This window comes from Elgaria multicarinata, chromosome 18 (genome assembly GCF_023053635.1).
Source record: "Elgaria multicarinata webbii isolate HBS135686 ecotype San Diego chromosome 18, rElgMul1.1.pri, whole genome shotgun sequence".
In the NCBI taxonomy this organism is placed as follows: domain Eukaryota; kingdom Metazoa; phylum Chordata; class Lepidosauria; order Squamata; family Anguidae; genus Elgaria; species Elgaria multicarinata.
The window spans coordinates 18,076,230-18,096,321 of NC_086188.1; the positions used below are offsets into that span (position 1 = coordinate 18,076,230).

General features: G+C 49.7%; 1 protein-coding gene across 2 annotated transcripts in view; it reads left to right on the forward strand.

Annotated features, from left to right (window-relative positions):
- ASCC2 (activating signal cointegrator 1 complex subunit 2) overlaps positions 1–17,501 on the forward strand; it is a 60,809-nt gene extending 43,308 nt beyond the window's left edge. For both annotated transcript variants that reach the window (XM_063143798.1, XM_063143799.1), the window contains exons 16-19: positions 6,611–6,835; positions 10,433–10,529; positions 14,371–14,447; positions 17,153–17,501. In XM_063143798.1, coding sequence (XP_062999868.1) covers positions 6,611–6,835; positions 10,433–10,529; positions 14,371–14,447; positions 17,153–17,324 — 571 coding nt within the window. In that variant the 3' untranslated portion in view covers positions 17,325–17,501. The remainder of the gene's footprint in view (positions 1–6,610; positions 6,836–10,432; positions 10,530–14,370; positions 14,448–17,152) is intronic.
- Positions 17,502–20,092: the final 2,591 nt, after the last annotated feature.

Consider the following 20,092-nt stretch of genomic DNA (forward strand, 5'->3'; position numbering starts at 1 on the left):
CTGTGGAATGCCCTCCCCTTGGAGGCCCGACTGGCGCCGACGCTGGCTTCATTTTGGCGCCAAGTTAAAACACGGCTTTTTATCAAAGCCTTCGAGGGCTAAATTCTCCATCGTTACACATATATAGATAGATCTAGATAGATAGATAGAGATAGATAGATAGATAGAGATAGATAGATAGATAGATAGATAACATAACACATAGATAGATGCTTTTGAACTGTGGTGTTGGAGGAAAATTCTGAGAGTGCCTTGGGCTGCAAGAAGATCAAACCAGTTCATACTCCAGGAAATAAAGCCAGACTGCTCACTTGAAGGATTGATACTAAAGGCAAAACTGAAGTACTTTGGCCACATAATGAGAAGACAGGATACCCTGGAGAAGAGGCTGATGCTAGGGAAAGTGGAAGGCAAAAGGAAGAGGGGCCGACCAAGGGCAAGATGGAGGGATGATATTCTGGAGGTGACAGACTTGACCTTGGGGGAGCTAGGGGTGGCAGCGGCCGACAGAAAGCTCTGGCGTGGGCTGGTCCATGAAGTCACGAAGAGTCGGAAGCGACTGAACGAATAAACAACAACAAAACACATAGTTTTAATTTGTTAATGATTTAATACATTTTTAGCTGTATAAATTATTTATGTTTATATTGTTACGATTTTATCGGTGTGCCGTCCTGAGATCCCAGTGGTAGGACGGGATACAAATGTTTTAATAAATAAATACATAAATAAATAAATGTATTAATTAAAGCATTTGTATCCCACCCTATTATAAGCCAGGTGTGGCGCATTGCGGTAAAGCAGCAATTTCTGCAGCTGAAACTCTCCCCACGGCCTGAGTTTGATCCCAGCGGAAGCTGGTTTCAGGCAGCCGGCTCGGGTCGACTCAGCCTTCCATCCTCCCGAGGTCGGTAAAATGAGTACCCAGCTAGCTGGGGGAAAGGTAATAACGGCCGGGGAAGGCAACGGCAAACCACCCCGCTATAAGGCCTGCCAAGAAAACGTCAGCGAAAGCCGGCGTCCCTCCAAGAGTCAGTAATGACTCAGTGCTTGCACGAGAGGTTCCTTGCCTTCCTACCCCACCCTATATCACTGGGCTCTCAGGGTGTCGTACAGATAAAATAGTCCAACACGTCTAGAGGGCACCTGATTTGAGAAGGCAGCTGTATTCAGCCAGAGCTTAATTTGGCCATTTCCCCATTTTGGGTTGCATCCAATGTTGGGTTGTTTTTAACCACCCCTCCACCCCACCTCAACCCCAGCCTCTTCAGCCATGCATGAGCGAAACCTGGTGTCGCAGAGGGCTTGTGGAGTGAATCCCAAAGCCGGATTCCGGCAGCGCTGGGGTGGGGGGTGGGAAATGACCGTGATGAACCGAGTGGCTGGGGTGCTTGGGTTCATCTTCCGTCTTACCTGTAATTTGAGGGTGCTGCCTGCAAGGGAAGCCAAGCGTGGAGGCCTGGAGCGGGCTCCTCGTGCTTCCCAGGAAGGCTTTCATTCGGTTGAGGCTGGGCTGCCGGGAAGAAACCAGCTCTTCCAGTTGCACCTGCTCCTCCAGACGCGACCTTCCACCACAGGTATGAGGGGAATGCAGTGCAGAAAGCCCGGATGCGAGGATTACGTCGATATTCCCAGGAGTGGGACGTGGTTGGCTGTTTCGTTCGCCGAAAGGATTTCCACGCAGCTTTACAGGATGTTCAGTGATGTAAGCCTCGAGGGAGGGCGAGGGACTCAGCACTGATGAAAGATCCCCGGGGCCTGGCAGCGCAGGGCCATTAAGACTGAGTATCTGCAGGTCACTCCACTTCTGAAATCTCTTCATTGGCTTCCAATTCACTCCAGAATCCAATATAAACTTCTCCTGCTGACCTTCAAAGCTCTTCACGGTCTAGCTCCTGCCTATCTCTCCTCTCTCATCTCACACTATCGCCCCGCTCGTGCTCTCCGCTCCTCTGATGCCATGCTTCTCGCCTGCCCAAGGACCTCCACTTCCCTTACTCGGCTCCGTCCTTTTTCTTCTGCTGCCCCTTACGCCTGGAACGCTCTTCCAGAACACTTGAGAACTACAAACTCAATCACTGCTCAGCTAAAACTCAGCTAAAAACTTTTCTTTTCCCTATAGCCTTCAAATATTGAGTTTGTTCTGACTCTATACTGTTAGCTTCACCCTACCCGGTGCCTGTTTACACTTCCCTGTGCCTGTTTGCATTCTCCTTCCCTCTTTATTGTTTACTACAACTTATTAGATTGTAAGCCTATGCGGCAGGGTCTTGCTATTTACTGTGTTATCTGTACAGCACCATGTACATTGATGGTGCTATATAAATAAATAATAATAATAATAATAATAATAGGATCGGGGCCTCATGTGGCCGGGCAGCTCTGGGCAGCATGACCGGAGGTTCAAAGCCTTCTGTGCCCTAAGTCCAGTCTGCAAAGCCATTCACTGGCTGGGATCAGAGCCAAAGGCTCAGTCCGCAAGGAACGAGAGGCCAGGGAGGTGGCAGCCAGGTAGGCAAATGCAGAGGCAGGTGCAGGGAAGTGGTCAGGCCTGAAGCAAGAAGCTTCCCAAGCTGAGACCGCAGTCTGATCTGGAAGCTTTTCTAGCCAGGCGAAGCTGACAACATTCAGCGGGCTGCTTGGGAGACTGTAAGACTGTAGAACAGGAGTGGGGAGAAGGCAGATCTCCAGAGAATCTGGACTTCTGCTCCCAGAAGCCCCTGCCAGCGTGGCCAATGGTCAGGAATGCCAGGGGCTGAAGTCTCAAATATTGGGAGGTCTAGGCGGCAGGTGGACGCCTAGAAGCGGACGGCTTTGCCAAAATAATGGCGACGTTCTTATTGGTGTGAATGAGAAAGACGGCAGTTCTCCAACCACAGGTCAGCTGCCCTTGGGGGACGCGGGATACTTAGTAGGTTAATTTTCAGGGAGGGAGGGGAGTTGTGGGGGTGAATCTGTCCCCCCTCTGCCCCTGGTCCATCATCGCAAGCTGATTTGGGAAGATGCAGCTCAAGGCCTCCTGCTGGTAGGGATTCGGCATGACAAGCAGATGTCCGTAGATGGCATCCGGGGAGGGGGGGGGCGCTGTATACCTGGAAATGCAGCCCCAGGACCAGATCATCGCAGGTATAGAGGGCTCCCCTCCCTGCTTTTTTTCCTTATGAGTTCCAGCTGAAATCGAATGGGAGTCATCTGTTGTCTGTTCTTTGGCTTTGAATCCGGAGAGAGTCTTCATTCACCGGAAGCCATCTTCCTACAGGACAGCATTTGCTCTGCTGCGGGGTCGGGAACCTCTGAGGCTTTGGAACTGCGCACCTGTGGTTCAGGAGACACTCAAAGCTGCAGCTCAGAGGGCTTCCCAGGGTTCGGAGGTGCCTGGCAGCCCCGTGGTTTCCTCTGAACCTGTAAGGGCAATAGAAGCCTCTGCTTCTTCTTCGCGGTCTCTGTGCATCACACATAAGGGGCTCAGCGCCTGTGTGGAGCTTCATTTTCGGGACCTTTACGTAGCTGAGAATTTTTTTTGGGGGGGGGGAGACGACCCAAAACCGTCCTACCGCCCAATCCCTGTCTTCTCCTTCGACCGGCATTGCGGCTAGTTCGCGGGGACTGCGTTTTTTGGCTGAGATTCTTCCTTAATTCTGCTTCTTTTCTCCTGATTTTTATTCTATCCTAAAAAAAGAAGGCGAGAAAAGGCTTCCTTGGTTTTTATTTTATATCTCTTCACGATCTGTGGTCGCGCTTTACCCTAGCGGCACATGGCACTTTGAGCGCCCTTCAGAAAAGGTACCCGTTGTGGCGGGACGTGACCACCGTCTGACGGCCACAGTTTATGTTTGCTTTGCCTTGGTGAGGCCTCGATCGTGCCTGCCTGGCCGCTGGACCGAGGAGTCCTCGTTGACACGAAGGCTTGCTCCTCTGCCTGTTGGATTCCCCTTGGGCCCTGCTGCCAGGGATGTGAGCATCCTGCATCCTATGCTGCCCGGTCTCTAGGCTGCCTGTCTTATGCTCCAGGGTTGTGACACATGGGATAAACAGCCCCATCTCAGGATGTTCTTGTTTGAAGAGGAATGATGTGGTCCGACTTTTCTACACTGTTCTGGTTGCTGCATCTCAAAGGAGCTGGAGAAAGGGCAGGAAATGGCAAAAACCTGTGCAGAATTTCCAGTCATTTTACAACATTAGGGTGACCATAAGGAAAAGAGGACCGGGCTCCTGTATCTTTAACAGTTGTATAGAAAAAGCAGGGGTCATTTGTATGCATGCAGCACCTGGTGAAATTTATTTATTTATTACATTTTTATACCTCCCAGTAGCCGAAGCTCTCTAGGAGGCTCACAAAAATTTAAACCATAATAAAACAACCAACAGGTTAAAAGCACAAATACAAAATACAGTATAAAAAGCACAACCAGGATAAAACCACGCAGCAAAATTGATATAAGATTAAAATACAGAATTAGAACAGTGAAATTTAAGTTAAAATTAAGTGTTAAAATACTGAGAGAATAAAAAGGTCTTCAGCTGGCGGCGAAAGCAGTACAGTGTAGGTGCCAGGCGGACCTCTCTGGGGAGCTCATTCCACAACCAGATGCCACAGCGTAGAAAGCCCTCCTCCTAATAGCCACCTGCCTCACTTCCTTTGGCCAGGGGCTCATGGAGAAGGACCCCTGTGGATGATCTTAAGGTCTGGGCAGGTACATATGGGAGGAGGCGTTCCTTCAAATAACCTGGCCCCAAACCGTTTAGGGCTTTAAATGTCAATACCAGCACTTTGAATCGGGCCCGGACCTGGACTGGCAGCCAATGAAGTTGTAAAAGGACTGGCGTAATGTGATCTCGCCAGCCAGTCCCTGTTAGTAAACGGGCTGCCCTGTTTTGTACCAGCTGAAGCTTCCGGACCATTTCCAAAGGCAGCCCCACGTATAACACATTGCAGTAATCCAAACGAGAGGTTATCAGAGCGTGGTTAACTGTAGCTAGGCTATCTCTGTCCAGGTAAAATTCTCTCTTCATTCACACCAGTTAAAGCTGCAGGAACCCTGCCCTCTTTCGTATCTGGTCATGCTGGGCAGGGCTCCTGCAGCTTTAACTGGTGTGATGAAGAGGGAATTTCATCAGGTGCTATACAGAGGACACAGGAAGCTGCCTTACCCTGAGTCAGCCCCGTGGACCATCTAGCCCACTATGCCTGACGCGGACTGGGTTTCAGGCAGGAGTTTTTCCTGTTCCTTCCTGGAGAAGTGGGTGATGGAACCAGAGCTTTCTCCGTACCACTGAGCCCCCACACCACCCTTTTCAGTAGCGGTTGGGCCATGACAGTTAACTGCAACCCCACATCTCCCCAAAGCAACACAGATGGAAAACGGTAGGTGAAAATGCCATAACTGAGACCAGATGTATTTCTCTTATTCAATGGAAATTGTACAAAATATGGCTGTCAAAAAGATTGAAAAGGAGGTAATCAGTGCAATTATCAATAGTGTTAGAGTTGTTCTGAACACAAAAGGTAACGAAGAACAGAAGAAACAAGTAGCAGTAAATAACCAGGCTTTGAAAACTGTAGTAGAATAAATGCAAATAGTGGTGGTGGTGGTGGGGGGAACCCTGCTTAATTTTATGGCTTGCTGAGGTTTGCAAAGAAACATGCAAACTCGAAGTGCCTGTGTATTTGGACAGCGTTTTGGGACACACATGATGAAGGTTTGAAAGTGCTGGAATACAGTATAACATACACAGTTTTCAGTTCTGCATTGTGGATGGACATGGCTCTCTCTTTCACACTCGATCTCTACAGTCCAGATCCGGGCCCGGTTCAAAGTGCTGGTACTAACATTCAAAGCCCTAAACAGCTTGGGGCCAGGCTATCTGAAGGAACGCCCCCTCCCATATGTACCTGCCCGGACCCTAAGGTCATCCTCAGGGGTCCTTCTCCGCGAGCCCCTGCCAAAGGAAGTGAGGCAGGTGGCTACCAGGAGGAGGGCCTTCTCTGCTGTGGCACCCCGGCCGTGGAATGAGCTCCCTAAGGAGGTTCGCTTGGCACCTACATTATATGCCTTTAGATGCCAGGTGAAGACCTTTTTATTCTCCCAGCATTTTAACAGTCTATAAATAAAAAACTATAAAACTCGGTGTTTTAAATTCATAATTTTGCATTGCTGCTCTTTTTATCTGGTCGAGCTTTTATATTGTATTTTATATTATGGTTTTATACTGTTGTTTCATACTTTGAATGTTTTTAATTTTTGTGAACCGCCCAGAGAGCTCCGGCTATTGGGCGGTATAGAAATGTAATAAAATAAATAAATACTAAGAGAGAGAGAGGTTTCTTTTTTCTACATACGTGTGTGTCTCTGTGTGTGTAGATAGGAAGAAAGAGATACTTTTCTCCTTCCCTGCTGCATTATGTTTTCTTTTGCTATTGTTTATAAAATAAGGGGAACCCTGAATTTAAAAAGAAAAAGTATTAATAGTGGGGGGGGATCTAGAAATGATAGCTTGAGAGATGATTTGGGACAGATAATAAACAGTGAGCTCATAACCAATGCCCCCCAAATGCAAACGGTGATTCTGACGTCTTGACGTCTCCCTCTTCTTTCCTTGCGAGCCGCAGGAGCGACAAAGACACCACCAAAAGCTTGCTCAATGACAAGCGCCTCGTGGAGGAGCAGAGGGAGCGCTACAGCCAGTACTCGGTGATCGTAGAGGAGGTCCCCGAGCAGGGCGGGGCGGGCCCTTTCGGCCAGGACGAGTACGAGGACGAATACGACGACACCTACGACGGCAACCAGGTGGGCGCCAACGACGCCGACTCGGACGATGAGCTGATCAGCCGGAGGTGAGTTCAGAGCAGTGGCGGCTGGTGCCCCTCGGGGCTGGGAGGGCAGCGGCCAGGGCGGACGTTCGGGATTCGATTGCAGTTGCCAGAGGAGGACAGGAGAAGCGCATGTGTGCACCAGCTGCTGGGGAACATGGGTGGGAGGGTGCTGTTGCACCATGTCCTGCTTGTTCATCCCTGGCCGATGGCTGGTGGGCCACTGTGTGAACAGAGTGCTGGACTAGATGGACCCTTGGTCTGATCCAGCCTCAGGGCTCTTCTTGTGTTCTTATACTTCTTCTAGGCTGCTCTGTCTGTCTTTCTCTGGAACACCTGGTGATCTGAGTATCATCAGGGTAGAATTATAGAATAGTTGAGTTGGAAGGGGCCTATAAGGTCATTGAGTCTAGCCCCTTGCTCAGTACAGGAATTCGCATTAAAGCATCCCTTCAGATCGCTGTCCAGCTGCATCTTGCATGCCTCTAGAGTGGCAGAGCCCACAACCTCCCTAGATAATTGGTTCCATTGCTGTACTGCTCTAACAGTCAGGAAGTTTTTCCTGATGTCCAGCCAGAATCTGGCTTCCTTTAACTTGAGCCCGTTATTCCGTGTCCTGCACTCTGGGAGGATCGAGAAGAGATCCTGGCCCTCCTCTGTGTGACAACCTTTTAAGTATTTGAAGAGCGCTCTCATGTCTCCCCTCCATCTTCTCTTCTCCAGGCTACACATGCCCAGTTCTTCCAGTCTCTCCTCATAGGGCTTTGTTTCCAGACCCCTGATCATCCTGGTTGCCCTCCTCTGAACAGGCTCCAGCTTGTCTGTGTCCTTCTTGAATTGTGGAGCCCAGAACTGGACGCAATACTCTAGATGAGGCCTAACCAGGGAAGGTGTTCCAGCCTTCCCAAGCTTGGTCCCCCAAGATGTGTTGGGACTACCATTCCCATCACCCTGTGGGATTTACAGTCCCAGACATCTGGACAGGATCAGGTTGGGGAAAGCAGATTCTAGTCCAGGGGATCCCCTGCCTATTAGAGTCAGTGCGCAGATTTGGAATTTAGCTGCCGTGTGCGCCTTTTCCACCGCCAAGCTCTCTATCTTCATTTCGAGAGCATTGCTTGGTGCTTTGGCTAATTGTTGATAGTCAACAGAGGATTCCGCTGTAAGGAGCTCTTTTGTTTTAAGCAGGGGTGGGGAACACACGCCCCCCCCCCGAGACAACATGTGGCCCCCTGTCCTCTGGTTCACTCCCCCCCCCCCCCTCCTGGTGCTGCACCAAAATAAAAAATAAAAATGGTGTTGTGTGTGTGTGTGTGTGTGTGTGTGTTGTCGAATTGGACTTAAGCTTGCGCTTGACAACGCTTCCATTTTCTCCCACAGACAGCCAGTAAAGCCTGCAAGGTGGCGAAAGTTGCAGTGACGATTTATTTTGTTTTACTTTTGCGTTTGTACCACACAGCATTCAGGCTTTAATTTTTGTGAACTGCCCAGATTAATTTTTGTAAACCACCCAGAGAGCTCCGGCGATTGGGCGGTATAAAAATGTAATAAATAAATAAATAAATAAATACATATTTATTTATTTATTACATTTTTATACCGCCCAAGAGCAGAGACGCTCTCTGGGCGGTTCACAATGATTAAAACCATGAAGAACATAAATAAAACTGGCAGGTTGGATGCAAAAGTTGTGTGGATGGAAGGCTTCTTGTGCGAGGAACTTTCCTGCCCCTTATAGAATCATAAAATAGCACAGTTGGAAGGGGCCTACAAGGCCATCGAGTCCAACCCCCTGCTCAATGCAGGAATCCACCCTAAAGCATCCCTGACAGGTGGTTGTCCAGCTGCCTCTTGAAGGCCTCTAGTGTGGGAGAGCCCACAACCTCACCAGGCAACTGATTCCACCGTCGCACTGCTCTAACAGTCAGGAAGTTTTTCCTGATGTCCAGCCGGAATCTGGCTTCCTTTAACTTGAGCCCGTTATTCCGTGTCCTGCACTCTGGGAGGATCGAGAAGAGATCCTGGCCCTCCTCTGTGTGACAACCTTTTAAGTATTTGAAGAGCGCTCTCATGTCTCCCCTCCATCTTCTCTTCTCCAGGCTACACATGCCCAGTTCTTTCAGTCTCTCTTCATAGGGCTTTGTTTCTTGACCCCTGATCATCCTGGTTGCCCTCTTCTGAACACGCTCCAGCTTGTCTGCGTCCTTCTTGAATTGTGGAGCCCAGTACTGGACACAATACTCTAGATGAGGCCTAACCAGGGCCGAATAGAGAGGAACCAGTACCTCACGTGATTTGGAAGCTATACTTCTATTAATGCAGCCCAAAATAGCATTGGCCTTTCTTGCAGCCATATCGCACTGTTGGCTCCTATTCAGCTTGCGATCTACAACAATTCCAAGATCTTTCTCGTTTGTAGTATTGCTGAGCCAAGTGTCCCCCATCTTGTAACTGTGCCTTTGGTTTCTATTCCCTAAATGTAGAACGTGGCATTTATCCCTTCAGCACCCCCGTCCCCCACCACCACCACCGCTGATCCTCCTGCAAGATGCCTTGGCCTGATCTTGGGGAATTCTTCCCTCCCTCTGAATCGCCCCACTCCACTGCTTACGCTGTTCAGAACGGTTCCCAACCCACCAGAGAGAACCGAAGAAGAGCCCTGATGCTGGATCGGACCGAGGCTCCACCTAGTCCAGCACTCTGTTCCCACAGTGGCCAACCAGCTGTCGGCCAGGGACCAACAAAGCAGGACATGGTGCAACAGCAGCCTCCCGCCCATGTTCCCCAGCAACTGGTGCACACAGGCTTACTGCCTCGGATACTGGAGAGGATTGGGGGTGGGGGGCAGTACAGGATGCTGCCGGGGGTGGGGGGGAGAGAAAGATCCCTACACATCTGGCCTTCTGCTCTTGCAACCTTTGGATCTAAACCAGGGCTGGGGAGGTTCAGTGGGGGAGGTGGGGTCAGCTGTATTCAGCCCGCAGGTTGTCTACCCCAATCTCAATTAATAGGTACTGAATGGCATCAAGCCCCAATAGAAAGCTCTGGGCCTGCTCTTTTTCCTTCCGCCAGCCTCAGAGAGCCGAGGAAAACTTGAAATTGTAGTCAAGTGGCTATTCCTTCCTCCCCCCCCCCACTCCGCCCTTTGAAGGAGTTCGTGCTCTCAACTGTGAGAATCAGAGGATCCCTTAAGAACATCAGAAGAGCCCTACTGGATCAGACGAAGGGTGCATCTAGTCCAGCATTCTGTTCCACACAGTGCCCAATGGCCAGCCCCGATGGTGAACCCACAATTTATTTATATATTTATTTATTTATTACATTTCTATACCGCCCAATGGCCGGAGCTCTCTGGGCGGTTCACAAAAATTAAAATCATAGTCAGACAATCAACAGGTTAAAGCAGGACATGAGTGCCACAGCACCTCCTGCCCGTGTTCCCCAGCAACTGACACTGGAGGCAGCCCATAGCCATCAGGACTAGTGGCCCTGGATAGCCTTCTCCTCCCTGGAACTTGGCCAGCCTCCTTTGAAAGCCACATGCAAACGGCTGGCCCTCACGGCCTCCTTCGTGGAAGGCTGCGCCTCTTTAAGGCTCTTTGTCTTTCCCGCTCTCTGTAGGCCGTTCACCATCCCTCAGGTCCTGAGAGCGAAAGAGCAGGAAGAGGAGGAGGAGGAGGAAGAGGAGGCGGAAGTGGATAAGAAGGAGGCTGCAAAGGTGAGTGACTCAGGGCAGTTAGGGGGGCAGTTCGCGAGGGGCGTGTGTGGAGGGCTTGTGTGTCTGCGCCGCTGTTCCTTGGGACCCTGCCCATAAGGGGGGCTGTGAGGACTTCCGCAATCCCCATGGCTAAGAGAAATTCCTGCTCTTCGGTTCATGGCGTGACCGTCGTGGGCCTGGTGCTTTGTGGAGCAGCCAGAAGAAGGCAAGTCTCTGCCCTCAGGAGCTTACAGTCTGGCGTTCAGCCTGGACAAAGGAATGGAGGGAGGGGAGGGAGACGGAGGCGAGGGCCAATGGGGGAAGAGGAGGGGTTCAGTTACAGGTACTTAGCCATAGTTTCGGTAGGGGATGAGGAGAAAGGGGGACGTATCAAGAAATAGGAACGCAGCAGAAAGGAAAGAAACAGCCGGGAGGGGCCCAGCCCAGAGTTGTGTCACTTGGGAGCCTCTCCCTTGTGGAGGGCGGTCCTCTTTGGGGGCTCCTGGCTGTCAGCATGAGGGAGGTGGGCCCCCTCCCTTCTTTCCCAAAGCTCCCCCTCCACAGCTGGCTCTGCCCGCTATGTGCCAGGATGCCCCAGCGAGGCCGGCTGCATGGACTGAACCGGCACACGTTCCGGAGGGCCCCCTTAGGCAGGAGGCCGGCTGCATGGACTGAAACGGCACACGTTCCGGAGGGCCCCCTTAGGCAGGAGGCCGGCTGCATGGACTGAACCGGCACACGTTCCGGAGGGCCCCCTTAGGCAGGAGGCCGGCTGCATGGACTGAACCGGCACACGTTCCGGAGGGCCCCCTTAGGCAGGAGGCCGGCTGCATGGACTGAACCGGCACACGTTCCGGAGGGCCCCCTTAGGCAGGAGGCCGGCTGGCCACCGTCGGGGCAGCAGCTAGCCAGAGACGGCAGGTTGTGGTGGATGCTTTCTGGGCCACACGGGACGGGGGACGGCTTACGGGATTGCCGGGTCCCGCTCCAGTCCCCCGCTTCGTTTCAAGATGCTGCGTGTTTTCCGTCCCTCGGGGGTTCCCCACTTCCGTCCCTGGTGGCTGCTCTGACAAGGCCGTCAAGAAAGAGTATCCTCTTGCGGAACATGCCTCTGCTGCCGCTATCCCCCGTTTCCCCAGGGTGTGTGTGTGTGCACTGTGAACTCCCCCCTGAGTCTTGGTGTCCGGCTGGGCACGTCAGAAAGTTGACAGCTCTCAAGTCTAAAAAAGGAGAGCGAGATTCGTAGCTGTGTAGATGATGCACATCATTAAGTGTGCCTTCGTTTAAAGTAGAATCGCAGAATAGTGGAGTTGGAAGGGGCCTATAAGGCCATCGAGTCCAACCCCCCACTCACCTTAAAGCACCCCTGACCGATGGCTGTCCTGCTGCCTCTTGAAGGCCTCTAGTGTGGGAGAGCCCACAACCTCCCTAGGCCATTGGTTCCATTGTCGTACTGCTCTAACAGTCAGGAAGTTTTTCCTGATGTCCAGCCGGGATCTGGCTTCCTGTCATTTGAGCCCACCTGTTCTTGGAGCGGGGGCATGCCGCTGGGCTCTGATGGGAGCTGTAGTCCAAGATGTCTGGAGGGCACCAGGTTGGAGAAGACTATAGTAGGGTAACCAGCAGGTTTTAAAACTAGTTAAAATCCTTTGTATATGAGAACGCAAATGAGTGCTGTAACGATAAGCAAATTCTCATCCAAAGCGCTCTCTTTTATATTCCATTTATAACCTAAAGAATGACTGTGAAACGTACATTCTCTTGAGGTTTGTTTGTATTCCAAGTGTGTGTAAATGTTTGCCAATTCTCCACAAACACTGACAGCCCTCTGATTTCTTCCCTGTTTGGTTTGAACGACGGTAATTAATTTGCTCATAATAATAATGTCCCCAAACTTCTGAAAACCATTTTATCAGTTCAGGGCTTCCTGTCCCCTTTTCTATGAATTTTTATTTTATTTTTTGCTTGTTCACATCTTTGCAGCAGCCAAATACATTTACCCACCAGGCTTCCTTAGCAGCAGGTGGATTGAAGCTGAGTTGAATTGCGGGCTGGGCCGGGCCGGCGCCAGGGGTCGGCGTTGTTGGGCACCTGCTGAGGGGCCTGCTGTCAACCTGCCCGATCCATGGCTCCGCTCTTTGCCTTTCGGGCTGTTCCTGCCTGTTTCCTGAATGTGTGAACAGCGACAAAAAGTGGGAAGCAGCAGCAGCTGACACTTGCCTTGTCCTCTCCCTCTGGGTGCTGCTGCCCCTTGGGCCCAAAGGGAAGAGGGCGAGCGGATGGGGGTGCTGGCAAGGAGGAGGAGGAGGAGGAGGAGGGCCCTTTATAGAGCTGGAAAAAGTGCAGAAAAGGGTAACTAAAATGATCCAGGGGCTGGAGCATCTCCCCTAGGAGGGAAGGTTACAACAGCTGGGATTGTTCCTTGGGGAACAATTTTTCCTTGGGGAAAAGGAGGCTGAGGGGAGACCTGGTAGAGGTGTACAAAATGAAGCCTGGCGCGGGGAATGTGGATGGGGAGACATTTTTCTCCCTCTCTCCAAATACTAGAACCAGGGGACATCCCACGAAGCTGATTCTAGACAGATCAAAGGAAGGACTTCTTCATACAGCACGTCGTTAAATTGTGGAACTCACTACCACAAGCTGTAGCGATGCCCACCAATTTCGATGGCTTCGAAAGGGGGTTGGATCAATTCCTGGAGGAGAAGCCTATCAAGGGCTGCTAGCCCTGATGGTTATGTGCTACCTCTAGTATCCGAGGCAGTAAGCCTGTGTGCGCACCAGTTGCTGGGGAACATGGGTGGGAGGGTGCTGTTGCACCATGTCCTGCTTTGTTGATCCCTGGTCGACAGATGGTGGGCCCCTGTGTGAACAGAGTGATGGCTTAGATGGACCCTCAGTCTGATCCAGCAGGGCTCTTCTTAGGTTCTTAAGCCTGTGGGCAACAATTGCCTTGTTTTACTGATTATATATTAGCTGCTCCGGGGGCCTGTTTGGCTGAGGAGCAGAGCAAGAAATCCTTCAAATAAAATAAATAATAAATTTGAAAAAAGGAAGGAATGAGGAAGGTAGAGGAAAACAACCAAATTCAGGGACCCTTTCTGGCATAGGTCATAGAATAGCAGAGTTGGAAGGGGCCTACAAGGCCATCTAGTCCAACCCCCTGCTCAATGCAGGAATCCACCTTAAAGCATCCCTGACAGATGGTTGTCCAGCTGCCTCTTGAAGGCCTCTAGTGTGGGAGAGCCCACAACCTCCCTAGGTAACTGGTTCCATTGTCGTACTGCTCTAACAGTCAGGAAGTTTTTCCTGATGTCCAGCTGGAATATGGCTTCCTTTAACTTGAGCCCGTTATTCCGTGTCCTGCACTCTGGGAGGATCAAGAAGAGATCCTGGCCCTCCTCTGTGTGACAACCTTTTAAGTATTTGAAGAGTGCTATCATGTCTCCCCTCAATCTTCTCTTCTCCAGGCTAAACATGCCCAGTTCTTTCAGTCTCTCTTCATAGGGCTTTGTTTCCAGACCCCTGATCATCCTGCTTGCAGTATCATTTGATCTGGACGGAAAGGCCTCCTTCCCTGTGCACACACATCATTATTATTATTATTATTATTATTATTATTATTATTATTATTATTTATATAGCACCATCAATGTACATGGTGCTGTACAGAGCAGCCCCTGATCTCATGGATGGGGGCAGCGTGTCCTTCCCGGCAGCCCCAGGGCAACCGACAGCTGGCACCGAACACTCTTTCTGGCGGGGGTGGGTGGGTGAAGGAAGCTCCCTGCAGGTGCCATTTCTCCAGCCAGTGGATGGGGCCAGGCTGGTCTACAGTAAACGTTCTTTCATTCTGTGGCAGGACCACTTCATACAGGACCCGGCAGTGTTGAGGGAGAGAGCCGAGGCCAGGCGGATGACCTTCCTCGCGAGGAAAGGGTAAGGCGCGGCTCCTTCTCCCAGTGTTCACGCACGCTGCACTGCCATAGCCAGCAGGCCCCGACACTGCTTGGTGGAGATAGTGGCTAAGAATGCATTTCAATTGTGTCTGTTTATTTAAATATGCATTTTTGTACATCGCCTTCCATAACGTGCCTACTTTTGTACTCAACTTTCCCTGTTGTACACATTTTGTGTGCAATCTTTGAACCAATAACTTTACTCCCAGATTTGGAGAAGCATCCAATTCCGATTTGCGTATTTAGTCCAGGAATTGTGAGTTAGGTTTGCTTAAAAATGCGGTCCAAACGAAATCCCCACTCAGTGCTAGTCTTCAATACTATATTCCTTCGGGGACGGGAGGCTAGAATTTATACTCACTTCCAGGGCAGTGGAGTTGGCACATAAGACCTCCGACTCCTTTATTCATGGCACTTCCGACTCCTTTAATTATATATTGATATAGGAAATACATTTCCTATATATTTCCTACATTGAGTGCAAGCACGCAACTTTTTAGAACCCTAACCTGTTAAAGCCCGGGTCTAAAGGCTATAGCTAAGACATTGTGGTTTTTTTATTTCATTTATTAAAGGAGCCCAAAAATGAAAACCATGAGGTTATTTATTTATTTATTTATTGCACTTATATACCGCTCCCATAGCCAGGGCTCTCTGGGCGGTTTACAGAAATTCTAAAATTAAGATAAAAACGAGTATACAAAATTTAAAATTCTAAAACACAGAACATACACAAATAAAGCATTAAAAACCGTTAAAAAAAACCCTAAACATGTGGGTGATTAAGATGTGCTGCCATATGCCTGGGCAAAGAGGAAAGTCTTAACCTGGCGCCGGAAAGATAGCAGCGTTGGCGCCAGGCGAGCCTCGTCAGGGAGATCGTTCCATAGTCTGGGGGCCACCACCGAAAAGGCCCTGTCCCTCATTGCCACACTCTGAGCCTCTCTCGGAGTAGGCACACAGAGGAGGACCTTAGATGTTGAACGTAGTGACTGGGTATATTCACGTCGGGAGAGGCGTTCCGTCAGGTATTGTGGTCCTAAGCCGTGTAAGGCTTTATAGGTCAAAACCAGCACCTTGAATTGGGCTCGGAAACATACAGGCAGCCAGTGCAAGCGGACCAGAGCAGGTGTTATATGGTTGAACCTTCTGGTTCCCGAAATCAATCTGGCCGCTGCATTTTGCACGAGCTGCAGCTTCCGAACCATCGTCAAAGGCAGCCCTATGTAGAGGGCATTGCAGTAATCTAACTTAGAGGTTACCACAGCATCGACAATTAAAGCCTGTCTAGACAGGGGCATAGCTGGGCCACCAACTGGAGTTTGTAAAAGGCACTCCGTACCACTGAGGTCACCTGAGCCTCCAGTGACAATGATGGGTCTAAAAGAATCCCCCAAGCTACGAACCTGCTCCTTCAGGGTGAGTGCAATCCCATCCAGAACCGGTAGAACACCCCCCATCCTGTCAGCGGAGTCACCTATAATAATTTTTTATTTATTTATTTAATTGCATTTATAACGCCCCATAGCCGAAGTTCTCTGGGCAGTTTATCAAAAGACTTTAGAGTATAAAGTAATAGGATATGAAACTATAAAAGAAAATCAGGAACAACTTTCTCTACTAGTTCAAAACTCTAAAGTATATACTTGGATATCAAAGTCAAAACTTCAAAAAGGTAAAAAACAATTGAACACCTAAAACGACTTAACAAATGACCATTTTAAAAGAAATAAACTCAGTTAGGTACATAAGTAACATAAACCTTTTTCGAGATTAAAGTATCATTTGAATATAAAATTGAATATAAAATATTGCAACTCTATATACAATTTAAATATATTAGGAGTTGGTACATTTTTACCGACTCCGACTCCAGTAACCCGAGAATTGCTTCCGACTCCACAGCCCTGCTCACTTCGATACTGCAATTCCTTCCTGCCTTTCCTATTGATTTTATTATTTATTTATTTATTTATTTATATAGCACCAACAATGTACATGGTGCTGTACAGAGTAAAACAATAAAATAGCAAAACCGTGCCACATCGGTTTACATTCTAATAAAACCATAATAAAACAATAAGAAGGGGAAGAGAATGCACCAAACAGGCACAGGGTACAGTAAAACTAACAGTATAAAAGTCAGATCAAAATCAAGTTTTTAAAGCTTTAGGAAAAAGAAAAGTTTTTAGCTGAGCTTTAAAAGCTGCGGTTGAACTTGTAGTTCTCAAATGTTCTGGAAGAGCGTTCCAGGCGGAAGGGGCAGCGGAAGAAAATGGACGAAGCCGAGCAAGGGAAGTAGAGGCCCTTGGGCAGGTGAGAAACATGGCATCAGAGGAGCGAAGAGCACGAGCGGGGCAATAGTGTGAGATGAGAGAGGAGAGATAGGAAGGAGCTTGACCGTGAAAAGCTTTGTAGGTCAACAGGAGAAGTTTGTATTGGATTCTGAAGTGAATTGGAAGCCAAGGAAGAGATTTCAGAAGTGGAGTAACATGGTCAGAGCGGCGAGCCAAGAAGATGATCTCAGTGTCACCGTATCACCCGATTTGGTCAAATCTGGCCTTGATCAAATCTGTCCCGCAGTTAAGAAAACACAAGTGTTTGGACGGGGAGGGGGTCAGACTAGAAGCGTTTGTTGTTTCTGGTCGAAGTTATGACGAAGCTTTCCCTCCTTGTCTGCTGCAGGCACAAGCCAGACAACTCCGCCTCTGTTGTGGGCAGCGCCAAGGGCCACGGCCAGACCCGAGACACGGTCCAGGAACGCAGGAAGAAAGAAGCCAGCAAAGGGGCCCGGGCTAATCATAACCGGCGTGCCATGGCCGACAGGAAGCGCAATAAAGGCATGATCCCGTCCTGAAGAAATGGAGGAGGGGGCAAACCGTTCCTCTCAGCCCTGGAAGCACACGGGGCCAGGCCCAGCCACCCCGCCTCGAGAGACAGCATCCGTCCCTTAAGGGAAGGGCTCCTGGGTACGGGGAGGCAATCCAGAATCGGGCTGTAACCACGGGGATCTCATTACAGAGAACTGTCAGCAGCCTGTGTTGCGTTTTTTTTATAGGGATCATAGAATAGAGTTGGAAGGGGCCTACAAGGCCATCGAGTCCAACCCCCTGCTCAAGGCAGGAATCCACCCTAAAGCATCCCTGACAGAGGGTTGTCCAGCTGCCTCTTGAAGGCCTCTAGTGTGGGAGAGCCCACAACCTCCCTAGGTCACTGGTTCCATTGTCGTACTGCTCTAACAGTCAGGAAGTTTTTCCTGATGTCCAGCTGGAATCTGGCTTCCTTTAACTTGAGCCCGTTATTCCGTGTCCTGCACTCTGGGAGGATGGAGAAGAGATCCTGGCCCTCCTCTGTGTGACAACCTTTTAAGTATTTGAAGAGTGCTATCATGTCTCCCCTCAATCTTCTCTTCTCCAGGCTAAACATGCCCAGTTCTTTCAGTCTCTCCTCATAGGGCTTTGTTTCCAGACCCCTGATCATCCTGGTTGCCCTCCTCTGAACATGCTCCAGCTTGTCTGCGTCCTTCTTGAATTGTGGAGCCCAGAACTGGACAAAGCACTTTCTAAGTCCCACGCGAGAAACCTTTAGCGGCCCTGATCGGAGCCCAGGACGCTTGCTAGGGCAGCCCCAGTTCCATGTAGCCCAGCAATCTATTTCTAAAAGCCTCTGTAGGGGGCGCGAAAGTGATCGCCATCTCCCAGCGTAGCATTCCTCAACCTGGCATCCACCAGATGTGTCAGACTACAGTCCCCATGATGCCCAGCAAGCACGATCCTTCGCCATGCTGTTTGGGGATGATGGAAGTTGCACTCCAACACATCTGAAGAGTGCCGGGCTGGGGAAGGCGGGCTTAATGCTTTATGTCCAGGCTGTGGCTTAGAGGTGGGGTATTGAGCCTCAGGCCAACGGGCCAAAATCTGGCCAGCCTTTGGTCCCCATCCAGCTGTCCGGTACTCTCCACATGCCCTTTCCCCTAAACGCAGATCATTTAGTGGCTTCCCAACTCTCGTGCAGTATTTCTCCCATTCTGAAAGGTTGAAATGTCTCCCCGAAGGCTGAGTTATTGGCAGTAAGAGCTTTCAGCTAAAACTTGCTGGTGTTTTAGCCTCACCCAACACTAAGATGTGTGGCACCCAAGAGCTTCTCTGAAATTGAATTCAGCCCACGGGCTGAGAAATGGTTCGATACCCTGAGCTGGAGGCTCCATGCATTTGCCTAAGCCTACCTGGAAACAAAACTCAGCTACGTGCCATTGTCCCACCTTCTTAGTGAATTCCACAAGCTAATCAGCCACAGATTTGATGTACTTCTTTCTGTCAGTTGTAAATCTATTGCCAATCATTTTCATGGGGTGAAATTCCTGTCCCCCGTGTATCTGCCTCTCCCTTGCCCCTCCCAGCTGAAAAGCTTCAGTAACTTTTCTTGCAGGGAGGGGCGTCTCCAAATATTTATTCATGCGAATTGCTTTTTCAGCTCTGATAGCTGGACAGGACTCCAAAGGTGGTCTGATTTATGGAATTTGCTGATTTCCTCTCAATAATAGGCAAACCCTGTGTGTAGATGTCATGAGCCTAAATGTGGGAGAGGGCTTCTTGTAACAGGAAACTCTACCCTTCCGGAAAACTACTTTACCCCCAACCAGCAAGAGCTTCAAAAAAATAATAATACTCCACTTCCACCTTTCCCTTTGCTGAGCACCTGCTTTGCATGCAGCTGGCCCCAGGTTCGATCTCTGGCATCTCCATGAAGAGCTGGAGAAAATTCTGCCCAGAACTTTGGAGAACCACTACCAACCAGCGTCGACAGAACTGGCTTAGACCATTGGTCTGACTCAGTACAATTTATTTCTTTATGTATTACATTTTTATACGGCCCAATAGCCGAAGTTCTCTGGGCGGTTCACAAAAATTAAAAACATAATAAAACAACCAACAGGTTAAAAACACAAATACAAAGTACATTATAAAAAGCACCACCAGGATAAAGGAAAAAGGAAAGGAACCTCTCGTGCAAGCACTGAGTCATTACTGACTCTTGGAGGAACGCCAGCTTTTGCTGACGTTTTCTTGGCAGGCCTTATAGCGGGGTGGTTTGCCATTGCCTTCCCCGGCTGTTATTACCTTTCCCCCAGCTAACTGGGTACTCATTTAACCAACCTCGGGAGGATGGAAGGCTGAGTCGACCCGAGCCAGCTGCCTGAAACCAGAACAATAAAATTTAAATTTAAGTTAAAATTAAGTGTTAAAATACTGAGAAAATTAAAAAGGTCTTCAGCTGGCGACGAAAGCAGTACAGTGTAGGCGCCAGGCGGACCTCTCTGGGGAGCTCATTCCACAACTGGGGTGCCACAGCGGAGAAGGCCCTCCTCCTAGTAGCCACCTGCCCCACTTCCTTTGGCAGGGGCTCATGGAGAAGGGCCCCTGTGGATGATCTTAAGGTCCGGGCAGGTACAATGAGCATCCTATGTTCTGAGTTCAGCTTTTCTTAACCCCGACCCCAAAAAAATCCCTTGAAGGGGCATAGGCCCTGTTCAGACAACACACCAAACTATGGTTAGGCCGTTAAGCCTTTTGCAGCAAATGGTTAGTGAGCTTGTTTAAACCGTAGTTAGGGAGCCACCATGGT